This window comes from Oryzias latipes, chromosome 23, assembly GCF_053564925.1.
Source record: "Oryzias latipes strain Hd-rR chromosome 23, Olatipes_Hd-rR_3.1".
Classification (NCBI taxonomy): Eukaryota; Metazoa; Chordata; class Actinopteri; order Beloniformes; family Adrianichthyidae; genus Oryzias; species Oryzias latipes.
The window spans coordinates 14,647,176-14,663,196 of record NC_136259.1 but is presented as its reverse complement, the minus strand read 5'-3'; the positions used below and the strand labels follow the sequence as shown (position 1 = coordinate 14,663,196).

General features: G+C 39.2%; 1 protein-coding gene across 1 annotated transcript in view; it reads right to left on the bottom strand.

Moving 5' to 3' along the window:
- LOC101165610 (PDZ domain-containing RING finger protein 4) overlaps positions 1-15,168 on the bottom strand; it is a 45,809-nt gene extending 30,641 nt beyond the window's left edge. Inside the window, exon 1 of the mRNA XM_011491039.4 lies at positions 14,703-15,168. Within this exon, the coding sequence (XP_011489341.1) occupies positions 14,703-14,771 (69 nt within the window). The 5' untranslated portion in view covers positions 14,772-15,168. The remainder of the gene's footprint in view (positions 1-14,702) is intronic.
- Positions 15,169-16,021: the final 853 nt, after the last annotated feature.

Here is a 16,021-nt window from a genome sequence, read left to right as displayed (position 1 = left end):
ATATAACTAATTGGTTATGGCTAGCTAGGTGTGTGCTAAACAGATGACTTCTTATGTCAACTTATTCAATCAAGATTTGACACCATCTTCTGCATTTCAAGAGCTGCATCAGCAGAGTGTGAATAGTTAATCAGACCTTTCAAAGTGTTACATTGCCCTTCTGATAATGATTAGTGGCTTTGCGGCTGACTGACGGTACACTCCGCCGCTCACACATTGATTCTCCAAATGGGTCACGCGCCTAATTTGTGCGAGTTTCCAAGTAACAAAGCGGTGAAGCATGTTGTAATGAGGATGAGTGACAAAGAATGAATGCACTCAAGAGGACACGACCGATTCGGTCGGCCGTTTATCTCACTCAGAAGAAAAAGATTTGGTTCAGTGGAGTTTATCCACCGCTGAAAATGTACCAGTCGTCCCACCGCTGTGGATTCCAATCAGCCGGACTGTAGATTGCAGATGTGAAACAGAGTTATATCCTAAAAAGAATCGGGAAAAATCCTTTTGTATGTTGACATTCCAGAAATCCTGGCGAGGAACCTTCTGGGAATTGTCCTCAACAATAAATCACTGATGAGTTTTCTGAGTAAAACGGATTTTCTTCAAAAGCTGCAACTCTCGAAAAATGTTACTGATTAAAACTTTTTTTTTTAGTAAAATTTTCGGTTCTTTTTGGTTTAAAATTACAGCTTAAAAGTGTATCTCTGTTCCTGCTCATCCTCATTAACACGCCTGGTTTGAGTTTTTATGGATCACAGTTGCTCCTGCTTTGTTAATTACCTTCAACATCTCCAATTTTAAGAAAACCTTTTTCTCTTTTTAATCATTTTCCACTGTGCTTCTAAACTTTACTTTATCCTTTTTACACTTAAGCTCCAGCGTCGACACCTCACAACTGTTTTAACTCTTCAAACGCAGTTAATGTGATTCTGAAGTAGAGAAAAGCAGCTTTGGACTGAAAAGTAACATTTTCACTGAAGTGAAGTGTTTAATGCAACTGATCAGCTGATTTTGTCGTGAAGAAAAGTCGGTAACGCTTCCTTTTACAGTACAGTACTTACAGTGTACTTAAGTGGTATTTACATGGTACTTATAGTGTAACTACTGGGTACTTTCAGGGTACTTACATGGTACTTTTTATGGAATTTACTGGGTACTTACAGTGTGTTTACATGGTACTTTCTATAGGACTTTACTAGTCGTTATGCTTTTTATTTTCACTTGAGCTCATATTGTGAATTTTCTTGCAGTTACAAACCCTGAAGAAGTCCTGCACCGTTACCAAACTCTGCTGAAAGAATTTTGATGGACAAAAAGCACGACCCTCAGGCCAATAATGTGTTTTTTAGAATTCTCCTTTGCACTGTTTTGTACTTAAAACCTATTTCATTGTGATGACACTTTGTATGCTGCAGACATGTATCATATTAAAGATTGTTGTTTTCACTGCTGTCTTGTTTCTCTTTAAACTTGCCTCATGTTACAAGAAGTAATCAGGCCAGAACATGTTTTTACAATGTAGTTACTTTACCCTTACCAACAGGTTAGCATTGTCTCATGTGGTGAGGTCAGAAGACCAAGTGTGTTCATGTACACTGTACGGGATGGTAATACGTGTACATACCCAGCATTTACTACTGAAAGTACCATGTAATAGAGTGGAAATAGGGCTGACTTTCTTTTACAGTTACAGTTTCATTGTACTTAAGGGGTATGTACCAAGTAATATTCAAGTGAACATACCCAGCATTTACTACTGAAAGTACCATGTAATAGAGTGGAAATAGGGCTGACTTTCTTTTACAGTTACAGTTTCATTGTACTTAAGGGGTATGTACCAAGTAATATTCAAGTGAACATACCCAGTATTTAGGAATGAAAGTACCATGTAGTTGAGTGGAAATAGGGCTGACTTTCTTTTACAGTTACAGTTTCAGTGTACTTAAGGGGTAGTTTCTGTGGTAAATTCATGGTAAATACCATGAAACATGCAGCGAGTGCAGACCTAAAGGTCAAAGTACTTTATTTGTACTTACCTTGTTCTAACATGTGGTAAGTACCATAAAAGACACCTTTGCACAACATGTAAATACCCAGTAAGAATATTATAAATACCCAGTATGTACCACATAGGTATGAACCAAATAGTACCATATAAATACACAGTAAGTACCATGTAAGTACAGAGTAGACACAAAAAGTACCATGTAAGTACAGAGTAGACACAAAAAGTACCATGTAAGTACCCAGTAAAGTCCCATAGAAAGTACCATGTAAACACACTGTAAGTACCCAGTAAATTCCATAAAAAGTACCATGTAAGTACCCTGAAAGTACCCAGTAGTTACACTATAAGTACCATGTAAATACCAATTAAGTACACTGTAAGTACTGTACTGTAAAAGGAAGCGTTACCGAAAAGTCGATAAAAGAAGCTTTTCTGTGTCAGAATTAGCTGATTTACGTTGATCGCGTAAATGGTCAGAATCGATCAAAATAATAGGAAGTTTAGTATAAGAATATATGGTTGAAAATATTTAAATTCCAAGAAATGTTTTGTACACAAAATAAAAAAACTAGTGATATGGTTTAAAAGTAAATTGATATTAATGAATAATGTCTGTTAATTTCTTTGTGTTTGCTTAATCACAGTAAGTTAAGGTTTTTGTAATTTTTTTGTTAAAATTTACTAAACTGGATCTCTGCTATATCGTGGTTCACCTTTTGTGACCTTGCTGTTTTTCTAATTTTTTTCATCGCAGTTTTGCGTGTTTTTTATGTTTTTTAAACAACGCGCTGTTCTGAATCCTAATTGGCTGTAGACCTTGTCAATCATTCTCCTCTGTGTCTCCTGTACAGAGTGAGTTCCGTTTGCCAAATTTATCTAAACTTTCAATCGCAATTTTTGTTTTCATTCTGTATTACTGGGCTTATTTTTCTACAAACATTTGAACTTTGAGTTTAAACAAGAGAGAAAAATATGAAAATGTTCATGTCTGTCTGACAAAAGTGTACAAATTGAGCTTTTTTACAATAAACACTTTAAAAAATGTTGACTATTTTACTCAAAATCCTTTAAAACTTCTTCGAAAAAAAGGAAACAATCAAAGACAATAAAGATACTGCATGGAACTCCATCGTTGGGAAATAAGTCTGAAATAGGTCTCAAAAAAGCGTAGGTTTTTTTGTTGTTGTTTGCTTTTTAAACTTTATTAACAAATTTTGCGCACACAAAAAACCAAGCATAGACACTCCACACTTTGTGCAAAAGACGAAACTTGTTTAAATTTGCCTGGAAAATGAACAGAAATGTCAAAAAGCCATAAAAATAGCAATAATAAACAGGTTAAGAAAAAATAAAGGCAAAAGAATCCGTTAATAGTTCCAAAAAAGGCCATGTTTCTACTGTTCTAACAGCTTTTTTGTTAGTGCAGGATTAAATATGGTTTACATACAGAATCATTTCTTTCTGGAAATCATAAAAAACATTTTTTTGTTGTTGGCATATTTACACTTATGAATGAAATATTTAGCCGCAATTATAAATAAGTCAACAACCTAGATGCTTTCTGCATCAAATCTATCTTGTGTAAAATATCCGAAAATAATATGTTCATAAAATAATTTGTAGTCTTGACAAAGATGGGTTTTTATAAAATGTGTCAAATCTTTCCCAAATGTTTGAGTCAAAGAGCAATACCAAGCGTAGAGTTTTGTCGCCAGAGGCACCAACCCCTCCCCCCTAAAACCCCCGCACTGTGCAGATGGTTAAGCGATATTCTATCTGTAATTGGACTCGGTGCCAAGCTCTGAGTGGGTCTAATGACTTCTTAGCCCAGGTTGGTTAAGTGGAAATCCAACTCCGCCTCTCTGCCGTAACCTAATCGCCCTTCAGGCAGACTGGTCTCAGGACGTGGCCCTCCGGTCCCGACTTCACAAAGCCTTATGATGCTCCATTTCCATTCTTGAATGCACTTCTAACATTGTCATGAAAACAAGTCCTGCATACTGAGCAATTCTTGGTGAAGATACAAATCATAGAAGATGACAGAAGACGGTTTTATGCATTACAGAGTAAAAAAAGAAAAAACTGAGCCCCTAAGAAAGCACAAGGCATCAAAGGCATTTTAGCATATTTTTGTGCATCTAGGCACAATTTTGAAGCAGCAAAAGCTTCCACTACACAATTCATGATTCATGTATGTTAAATCTGCCAAAAACTGCTGCATGTGCCCATTAGGTGCATTGTAGAGTTACTGAGGCCAAAGGTTAACTTATATATATATATATATATATATATATATATATATATATATATATATATATATATATACACATACATAGACTTAATGGTAAAAGGTAGAGGACCCCCAAAGAACAGATTACAGCCCAACAGCAGAACTCTAACCAAAAGATAGCGTAGATACTAAAACTAAAACGGATGAAACGAGCAAAACACCAGACTTCTGTTCCCAGAATCCACCACGTTCATCATCTGTCAATCATAAAACCATGCCCCTTTATCAAGCAAAAATAAACGCTTTTGGAGAAGAAGAAAAAAACCACTCCCCTCAGCTTTGTCATGAATCAAATATGCAGCCATTATGAAATACAAGGTTTAAGCACCAGGCATTAAAATTTGAAGGGTGAAAATGACAACATGGGAGTCAATGGTAAAAATGCTCACCCTCAGCACCAGTCTTTTTGGTCATTTTAGGTTGGCGGTCTGGTTGGCTCCAGCTACCAACCGGTTACCGCACGGTTTCAACTTAAAGCACTTTGTTCTCTTTTGTCGGTCGTTCTCTGCTCTACCATCTCTTGTCCAAATGATGGAGATCAGCTGATGCATTCCCTTGTTCTCACACCTTGAAGGACTTTTCTCAACATTCTCATATGTGCGGAAAAAACAGTACAATTAATGATCAAATGGAGCTTCTATGGTTTCCTTGTGAGTGCAGACATGCATGTTTGTAGTGCTCACACACGTGTGCAGCCTTTAGGTGGTGGAGGTGGGGAAGGGCTTCAAGGAAAGAACTGTCACTCTGTCCAGAGAATGGGCTTTCATCCTGGTCTTATCAGAGCCAAAGCAGGGGGAGATTGTTGGCCAGTGGAGCAAAACTAGCGATTGTTGCTAGTCTGCCCACCCCCCACCCCCATCTACACTGAACCTGTATTCCCCTTTTGCACTAACACACACACTAAAACAAAGGTGCTTATATTCTATGAGACAAAATAAAGGGCAAAGACAGAAGGATTTCCCTCATCAATCATTTATCCTTTACTACTTAGGAACAGAAATGCCAGACATCACTTCTCCTGTTTATCCCACAACACTTGCATGTTATCTCCAGAGTTGGCTTGACATTCATTTTTTTGGCCTGCAACCAGAAGATGTTCTACCCGCCGCGTGAGTGACGAGGCCATATGCACCTCTGAATCACGTGGTATGGCCGCCATGCTGTGCTCCAACGTGCAACCGCAACCATGATGGAGGAGGCCAGATGATTAGAGCTGATCAGCAGAATTAATTCCCATAATGCCAAGGGAACATTTCTGAGAGATACTAACAATTCTCTAATTAATTAAAAAATGGAATTAAACCTGCAAGAATTTTATACTTGCAGCAGCTGCTTCTATTATTTTTCGACACAAAACAGCTCAAATCATTCAAAGAAAATAACCCATATAAAAAATAAAAATTAAGCGTAAAATGGCATTTCTGAATTTCCTTATTCAAGTCATAATTTAGTAGCAGACAAAAAATATACCAGCAAGACTAGAAATCAAACCTGCACAAATGTCGACCGCTCTACCACAGCAGCCTTAATCATGATTAAAAGGCCAGAAAAGCTTTTAAAATAGTTTAAAAGATGTTCAGAGTGAATCTTTAAGACTTTGAGAGATGTGAAATGGGGGGAAGGATTTATACTCATAGGTGAAAAGGTCAAACTTTTTAGGTCAAAAATTAAAAAAAAAAAAAAAAAGAGGAAAAGGTCAGTTCATTCAATATTTTATGAAGAACGCAAAGTCCTAATCCTAAAGACTAAAGTGGACTGAAACTAAAGAGCAAAAAGAGCGGTGGTTTATTTCCTTCTCCAACAAAATGCTTTTTGTCCTTCATTTGTTATACATTTACCAAGGACACACCCACAATATGCTCAAAATCGTATGAGTTATGCTAAGTCAAACAAATAAGGCATATTGTCCCGTGAGGTGTCCATTATCGTCCACTTTGTCCTCCACTTTGCATCGGACTGTTTCTTATGCAAAGTCAGTCGTTTCTAATAATAGACACAAATTCCATGGTCACTTGAAAAAAGAAATACATATTAAAGATCCTGCATCATTTTTTTAAGCCTTTACGAATAAACTCTATCCATATTTATGATAATATTTTACCTTTTGGCACACCAAAGAACAATTTTGTTATTTAATGAGTTATTTTGACAGCTTAACCAGACTTTTGCTAATATGGATGTACAAATAAAAGAAATGCGTTTTAGCCGATCACCGCTAGCTCTGCAGAGAAAGTGGGTGTGTCCATTAGCCTGGGGGCGGTGCTGGCAGCGCAGACTCTTCCTGGAAGGGGCTGTTCCTCACTTTGTTACAGCACATTGTGAGGACTCACTAATTTTCTAGGATTGGGTGGGCCTGGTGCTTGGAGCACTAGTTTTTACAGGAATACTCAGAAATGTGTGAACGGATCAAACACCGCTTCCGGTTTTTGTTAGGGTTAGGGTGAGAAATGAACAACATTATAGCTCAATTAAAAGCTCAAAACGTTGATTTTGCATGGTATAGGTCGTTTAAATCAATTGAGTGCTTTTATTTTGTTATTTTTATCGTTTTTTCTCAAGCAGCAGCCTATTTAATACGGGATGTGAACGTTGTCATTGTAACGGCTACAGAACCGAACCCTGGAAAAAAAAATCTGCTGAACAGCAAGATGAATTGGCTCAGCTGCTGAAAGTGTTGACAGTTTTTTTTTAAATTTTTTTAACGTTTTTTATTTTTTTCCAATTGTAGCTTGTGTCGTCAATTCTGTAAAACCTTCATGATTCACAAAAACACTGAAACAGCCGAGGGCATTTAAGATTTAGATATTTAATGACCAATCAGATCTTGAGTTTGGGACACTGAGTTTCAAGGCCGATACACAACATTTCTGTTACACCTAAAACCACATCCAGGTGAACCAGCAAACGCTTGGGCAAACCCCAATTTAAAATAATTCTCTTCTGAGCTAAACACCGCACCAGAATGACAACTGAATGACATGAACAAGGAACAGGTTGCAAAAATCGCGATCAACCCATGATCGCTACAAGTAAATGTATAGACTAATACCAAAATCTACCTAACCTTCCTGGCTGATGTTAGATACAAGAATGGTGGATCTGCCCAAATAGAGCCATGATTTGGGTCCAGTTAGGCCATATGGAGGTGACGGCTGTGCAGGTCTGACAACCGGATCTGTGGGATACCCGCTGGACACCACAGATGCCGGTGGGGTGAAGGACTGTCTGTCTGGCCTCCTCTGTGGTGCCTAACAGGCTGAACATGAGGCGCAGCATCTGTGTTTGAAGGAAAGGCTCATACACAAACCATCCGCAACCAGAACATGGAAGATATAACAGTATAACCGTAGGCATCGAATGCCTCGCCACAGAGTGATTTGGCAGAAACACATCAGCAGAAGAGAACATATTGAAATTTGCAACAAGCTAGAAGATCTCAATCTGTTTAGAAAACACACAAAGATGCTGTGAGCACAAACATGTCGATGAAAATGTCTGTAAGCTAAAAACGGTGGAGGACGAAGTTATTCCACAGCCCCTTAATTGAAGAACCGGTGTATATTTTGGTGAAACAGAAAAAAATAAAACCCCAAGAGACAAAATTCCCTTGAGGTCTTGCACGCCAGAGGCCAACAGGACAATTTAACCCAGCCACGAGCAAAATACATGGAACTGCATTTGCTGCAACCCGAGTGGAGGTTGTGTAGCGACACACAGACACACAAAAGCGGTCCGGAGAGAGTCATAAATTTGTAAGCAACCGGGCAGTCCAGTTGGAGCAGAGACAGCCGGCGCTGTGACAGACAGCAGGGCCGTTCCGCAGGCGGACAAGTCAAACTTTCTCTGCATCACTCCAAATATTAAATTCCCATACTTGGAGGAGGTAAAATCCCCTTAGTTCCAAAATAAAACACAATCTATTTTCTTCTGTGTGTCCTCAACACAAGACTTACTCAACTAAAAATAAAAACAGCAATACCTCTTTCGCTATGTACACACCGGGATTGGTAATGCGAGTTTGAGCGACCACTTTAAATGAAAAATGTATGTAAACCTTTGTATATATTAATTTCGTTCTGTGTTCAAAATTCTTGCAATGATGAGTTGTGACGCATGTTTTTAAGTCTTTTTCCCAGCTCTAAGAACAAACACGCAGCCATTGAACGCATGTTGAAAGTTAAACCAGTTGAACTTTGACCAACCAGCGACTTGGATTTGGTTGTGACGTATGGATGGCATCCCTTTTAGTCCACGGAAGTGCCAACTGGTTGAAAATTATAGTCGTGAATTTGAAATGAATAAAAACGATTTGTGCCCAGCATGAATTAAATTACACCAAGGTTTTAATATATCGGAATAGAGCTGTGAAAGAAAAAGCCTGGAGCCTGGATTTGCAAGATTTGACCCGCATCGACATTGGGTAGCTACAGTCCAGTACAAACATCGTATGCTAAATGCACTAAATGAGCATTCTTGAACGTGCATTACATGTCTGGTCTGAATGTAGCTCCAGTAAAACTAATCTGTGTCACTAAAGACATGGACGGTCAAAGACCCTTGATGTCAGTGGGTTCACACAGAGCAAGAAGGTAATCTTTAACTAACAAATTCACGGTCAAAGCGAGGGGTTTCCCTGGCAGCAACAGCCCACTACTATTGGGAACAAAACTATTCCAAGAAAATACACAATACAGTGAAGCAAAAAAGTATCTAGTCAACCACCAATTGTGCAAGTTGTTCCAATGAAAAAGATGATAGAAGTCTGTAATTGTCGTAATAGGTACACTTTATGAGACAAAATGAAAGGAAAGAAATGTTTAATGTATTGATAAAAAAGTATTTGGTAACCAAAAAGCACCAAGACCTGTCCCTTTACAGACCTGTAAGTTCTTCTTTAATGACCCCCACAAAAAAAAAATGTTTTTGCTGTTCTTAACATGCTCTTGTGATATTTTTGTGACATATTTAAAGAAATTGAGTGACAGAGTGTCAGTAGTTGTTAACTGACTTCTTGGTTCTTTTGTTATCTGACACGAGTTATGTTTGACACACACCCGACATGTTTCGATGGACGTCTTCCGTCTTCGTCAGAGATTGTCAGAGAAGAGATTGTTCTGTGATGAAGACGGGAGATGTCCATCGAAACATGTTAGTTGTGTGTCAAACATAACCTGTGTCTGATAACAAAAGAACCAAGAAGTCAGTGCGTTTCTGAGTACTTCTTTACTTAGACCCTTGTGTAATTAGGAGTAGATGAAAAAATGCAGTTTGAAATTTCTTACTTTTAAATATGCTGGGTGAGGCCACAAGCTCTTTCCTTTGCTGCATTCTGATCCATCCACTTGTAGATGACTAGATTTATGTACCGTACGTCTTTGTTTTCCTCGTACGATCTGGCATCTGGCTCAGAACTGTACGGCTGGATAACTCCGATATTGCTCGTCAGTTTTATTTCACTGCAAGTGTTAGGTTGGGGGTTTTGAGGGGCTGTAAGCTGGCAGGAGGGAGTCTAAACAGAGAGCTCTCAGTTATGGGTGACGGGAATGGGGGCGGGATTACTCTGTGCTGCTACTACTGCCGCTCTGCAGAAACTAGGTCCTAGAAAATAACACAGTTATTTGGGGATTTTGGCTAGAGATGGCATTATCAAAGTCAAAAGACCACTGGGAATGGTTTTATGAAGATCAACAGATGATCAGAGTGGGACTTTAGCATTTTCAAAATTTGTAACTATGGCTTCATCAAGAGTTTTTAGTAAGTTGCAAAAGGTTTGTGAGCACATAACAAGAAAGGTGTTTAGTTGAAGTGCTTGTACGCTGCAAATGTTTTCTTCCTTACCTCAGTTTTACCATCACATTTCATTCACTTCAGTGCCGACAAACATAATATTTTTGGCATCAAAATTCAAATCGAGCACAAACAGTCCAACTTAGATGGTATAGTTTTCAGGAAGTTCAAGGCTACGTTCCCACCAGTCATGTGACACGCTTTCAGGAACGTGCAAAAAGCGAGTTCTTGAGCTTTTTTTTTTTCTACCATTTATTGGAGCATCTCCGCTACCTACAGTTGGAAAAGGCTTGTTGCGAAATGTCAAAGCAGTGCAAATCTTGTTGGCACTTCAGAGAATTGAAAGGGACGCTATTTACATACATCGCTACCAAATCCGAGTCCTTTATCACCTAGGTACACCTCAACAATGCGGGTAGATATGTGTCAACGCAAGAGTTTTGATAGTCCATAAAGTACGTTTACACCCATTTACAAAGACTTTTCATTGGAATTGTTTGCTTGATCCGCTGTGAACGTAGCATAACGTTGCATGAAAAATTATGCACTGAACAATTTAGCCCTTGTGCTATCCTAGGCACTTTAATGTTGGGAGTGGGGTCATCTGGACCCCACAAGTCAGTGCTCTGAACCTTTTTTCTTCAATGATTTGTGATCTTCACTGGTGTCCATGGACTACAAGAAATCCTCTCTACCTTTATCCACCTTTGTCATGGTAGGGAGAACACGTCAATGTAAGGGTGGGGTCATTTTAACCATAGAATATCCAAAGATTTACCCCACAAGAAAGCACAAGGGTTAAAAAAGCCAAAACCTGCTGTCTGATGCAAACAGGATCCTCCATGACACACAATCACCTCACAACCATAAAAGTACTTTTCTGTGGACATACATTGAGGATCAGAAGTAACAACAAAGACTTGTGAGCCGACCTGCTCAGAAAATGTTTTTCTTCTTGATAACATTTGCAGTTTTTTTACTTTGGTCCTCGGAGACCAGATGAGAGATGAAAATAATCCATGAAATCAGTTCTTTTGAACGAGAACTCTTTGCTCCAGATGTCCGACTGTGACCCAAAGAGGTGAGTGGCACCTAAGCATCCCAGTAAATCTAAAAATAACCTTAAAAAATAAACCCTTTCATTTCTCATAATATATATCTGACTTTTTGTCCTGGGAAAATAATGAGTCTAGAGTGTTGTTTTGTAAATTAAAGTAGAAATATACTTTGTGTGCCAGCGTAAAATGAGAGGAGGGAGGCAGATGGACAGCAGAGGTTATGGAATATGGATGAAAAAGGAAGAACATGAGGCGGCTCTGGGATGACAAAAGGAAAACGAGACGGAGGGATTTACTGAGGAGTCTCCCTGGATTAGCGGAAAGCCCTCGTGTTTCAGGACAAAGTCACACTGACATACTTTCCCGGCTGGCGTGCTCCTTGTCTTTCTGGCTTTTTGCGCTCCCGTTCTAATGAGAACGGACGGTTGTGTCGATATGCCGTTGAATGGGTCGTCCATAAGGCTAGCCGCTGCGTACACGCGTATTAACCCCTTGACACTTGAATTAATTTCCAGCTAGATGCTAGATACTCCAGTCGATGCTAAATTCAGGTAATTTTGGAGCAGAAGTGGTTTGATGCATATTTGCATCAGTAGGGATGAAAAGAAACCATGATGGCGGCTGCAACTCCAACAAAAAAAGCTGTTTCATGTTTAAACTATGGCTCTTGTATGTTTTTTGATCATCGGTTTGTGGAAATATGACCTTTGACATCAACAGAGACTTCAGGGGAATTGTGTTTCCATACATGGAGTTTTTAGTTTTCATTCTTTGATGGGATCTTAACATGTTTTTGGGTAAAGTTTGGAAAAATAAAATGATGTCACAATCAGTAATTTCTGATAATTTGACAAAAAAATGTAACAGACTCTGGAATCCAATTACCCTGGAAGTAGGGGTAGTGCAGTTTTTTTTTTTTTTTGGTTATAGTCGTGTTGCAGGGTGTAATTCACATCAGCATATGAAAATGGTATCTATTAGGAAGACTTGATGGAAATGGAAGGACAGCAATGACATTTTACTTTAAACGAAAAAATAGTCTTTTATTTTGAAAAACAAAAGCCTGCCACTGAGAACTTTATATCTTCCTCCTTTCACAATAAAAGAATCATAAGGACCATTTCCTTGCTGACCAAAACCCAATAAGTCCTTCTAAGTCCTACTTAATTGTTTAGAAAAATTAAGCTTTATTAATGTTTTTTTGGCCATTAAGTTGTTAGTTTATAAAATATGGCTTCAAAAAATAAAAAGATTAAGCGAAAGAGCAACGATGGGGTGATAAAGGAGCCGCATGGATCTTCGGACCCTCAGGCTGCAGACACGTGACTTCGGATTCTAAAACACGCCTTACGATCAGACTTTTGCTTAAGTTTCACCCTGCTCTCATGCGCCTTTGCCATTGTTGGATCCAAGTCCACTCTGATTGGTAATATTTGGACTTCACAAGGACACCCCTACCAGGTTTTGATTCAGCCCTTTTATACAATCTTAGAGAAACCTTTACGTATTTACATTTCTCCGTGAGTTACATAAGGCAATTGGGCTTTTTTTGTGTGTGTTTGCAAGTAAATTACACAGCGAGGGAGCTATAACCGCTTAGAGTTTCTCCTAATTGACATGACAAATTTAGCATGAGCGTATCATTAATGCAAGGGGGCGTTAAGTGTGAGAGGAAATCGATGTTAAGATCTCAGGGCTGTGAATAAGGGTTATGAAATCAGGTTCTAGCGGAGTATGGTATGACCTGATGGTCAATTTTAGCCTCCATCCATCATAATTGCATCAGAATTTTATAAAAATGGACCTAATGGTAACACCCAACCAAAGATTTTAACAGAGCACCGTCTGCTTCAACATCAGTGAACAGAACCTGAATTAATCACATAAAGTGGATTATAACACGCACTGTCATCTTTTGAAAATATTCAGGTTTTTAAGTGTGCCTTATAGTGCGGAAAATGCATTAATTTTAACAGGAAATCTTATTATGAGATTTTAAAATCTAGAAACAAAGAGTTCCACACAAGCTTTAAAAAATAAGCCCTAAAAACTGTTAGCTACTTACTTCAAATTTAGTGTTTTACAGTCCAATAAGGATTTTTTTGCTAATTCCAAACAAACGGTTTGGAATTTTTTCTTTGACCTTTTACGTTATTGTTGTTTTTTTTAATGTAGTGACAAATATGTGGAGATGACTCATTTGTGAACAAAAACGAATTTGAGCTTAGTACGAGTTGGTTTATCTTTATAAATCCTCTTACATTTTGAAAACTAGCACTTATTCTTAGAACACAAATCAATATTTTTGTTTCCAAAATAATGACTTTAAATGCCAATCTGACGTGTCAACATTAGTTTAACACTTAAGTAACATTTTTAAACTGAAAGCAAAAATGATATTGCAATTTGAGTTATTTTAAGTCTTAAATCAACTGTATTGCACAATGATTTTGACTTATTTTAATAATAATTTTCTTAATGTAGTTCTTCAAAAGGCAAAAAAACTCTCGACTGCTGATTTTGAGAAAAAATTGCAAAGATGAGAAGCAAAAAATAAGTTCAAACAACGTAAACATGCAAACATCTTGAATATCTAAACACCAGGTTTTAAATCGCTGCAAGTAACAAATAGTTTGTGCGATAAAGGGAGTGATGCATTCAAGTCCCTTTATCATCAATGGGAAACACCAACAGCAAACGCATTAGAGTAGCTCATCATCAGCGTGTCGTGTCTGCTTTCCACGTGTCTGTAACAGAGTAAGGCGCAAAATGATAAATGAAACCCAGCCTGGTTTGTGTCTTAGAAACTTGAAGTTTCCTCCACGTGTTTTCCTAAAATCCTCTTCTGTCATCGAACCACATGGCTGCTTTAAAATCCAATATGCCCATTTGGTTTAAAAGTGCTGTTGATTTGAAGCGATGTACTGCAGCTTCTGTAGAAGTGCAAAGAAAAATCCCTAGAAATAGGTCAAAAACTCTTAAAATTTTACGTTTTCTTTAAATAAGCCACACACAAAAATTGCCACTGTGGCAAGAAGAATTGAAATTTTTTAAACTAAGATTATTTTGTTTCTATTGCAATTTTTCTTGAAACACAAATCTTTTTCTTAAGAATTAAATTGTCCTCTCAATAACTTTGTGATTTTAAATGCAATTTCATAACAAATATTACATCCAAGTTGGAAACCAGCAAAGATGGAGAACATTTGCCTGTTGTGCTTTTGAACTGCTTCCTGACAGTCACAGGCTGGGAAGAGAGGATGAATTGCCCTGGAACCAAGTGAGGATGAAGAGCTGATTTTGTTCTCACATCCCGCTGCTACTGTGGAGAAATAACTAAGCAGCATTGGACGACAAAATCATTCCCAATGGCTCAGTCCACCTTAAATTCTGCAGGCTCTTCCACTAAAAACCAGCCTCTTCACTTTTGTTGCCCACATATTTCTCCAACTTTCACAAATCCACTCGTTGCTACTATCATTTGCATCCTTCCTTTACTGTTAAAAGGCTTTCTCATCATCATCATCATCATCATGATCTTCCTTAAAGTTCCACTCACCTGTGCGATCTCATAGAGCAGTTTGTAGTGTTCCTCTCGTTTCTGCAAGGTGCACAAATTGCAGCCCATTCTAGTTGTCAGGGAAACGGGTGCCCGCCGGAGAGTGTGTGCAGTCTGCGTGAGCTCCCCCCCGGGGCGGTACACACTCGGGCTCCTCTTCCTCGGCACTCCTCTAACTCACATCCGTGTATCCTGAGAGATTCCCTCTGCTGCTCGGAGCGAAGGCGCACACACACACACACATGGGATGTTGTTGTTGTTATTGTGTGTGTTTCTGTGTGTTTTTTAAGGTGGAGGTATCAGTCAGCAGTGAGCGGAATCAAATGCACCTGTCTTAATTTTCCTCTCCCCCCTGGATCTCCCTCCGTCCTCCCACTCGCATGCCAACATGCACTCCTCACTCCACCACCTCCTCCCTCGGTGTGAGCACGCTCTGGCTCGTGCGCTCACTCTTGGCGCGGAGAAACACACCTCCTCCTGTGGCAAGCTGCCTACACATGCCTGCTTCCCATCCCAGCTCGTAAGTGCGCGGCGTCCTTATTGGCTGCTCACTAAAGGGGGAGGGGGACTCGAGGAGGGAGGGGACTGGTCCTAACTTGTGGAGATTCAGGGGCTGAACATTGGACTTAGATGGGGGCGCGGGGGAGGGTGTGTGTCAAAGGGTCCTCTGCGAGTGTGCACGCCTGCTCAACAGACACTTCTGTTTGGCCGTGTCCACATTTCACTGAAAATCTATTCAAGCTACGTTCCCATCGCCCACGGCAACGCATGTTCAAGCAACCACTTCCTATGAAAGGTTTATGTGTGCACACGTCTTAGGCTTTTGTATTGAAAACGTTCACAACTTGACCATTGACCGAGCTCAGAAAGTTGAACCGGGTCAAACTTTGACCAATGAGGGACTAGGGTTTGGTAGTGTCGAATGGATTTGGTTTATCTGGTGAACCCAGACATAACGATGAGCCTGAACACATCTGCGCTTGTTTTTCAAATACAGGCCACTCTCCTGGCATGAAGCGAATTCATATCCATCATTGCAAGGACGTTTAGCATTGAACTGAACTATTTTGTGCCCAATTTGCAAGATTTGCACCGTTTTGAGATTTCGCACCAAGTCTCGTCCAACTGTAGGTGGCGGTAATGTGGCAGTAAATAATAGAAAAAGGAGACGCAGAAGCCCCTCCCCACTTGTCCAGTGTACACACCATGGGCTAAACTCGGTTCCAGATTGAGTGTTTAGCCTGTTTTTGAAGGTACATTAAATCCAGCGGTAGCTTAGAACGTATCTTAGCTCCAACTATAGTAAAAGTGAACCTCCT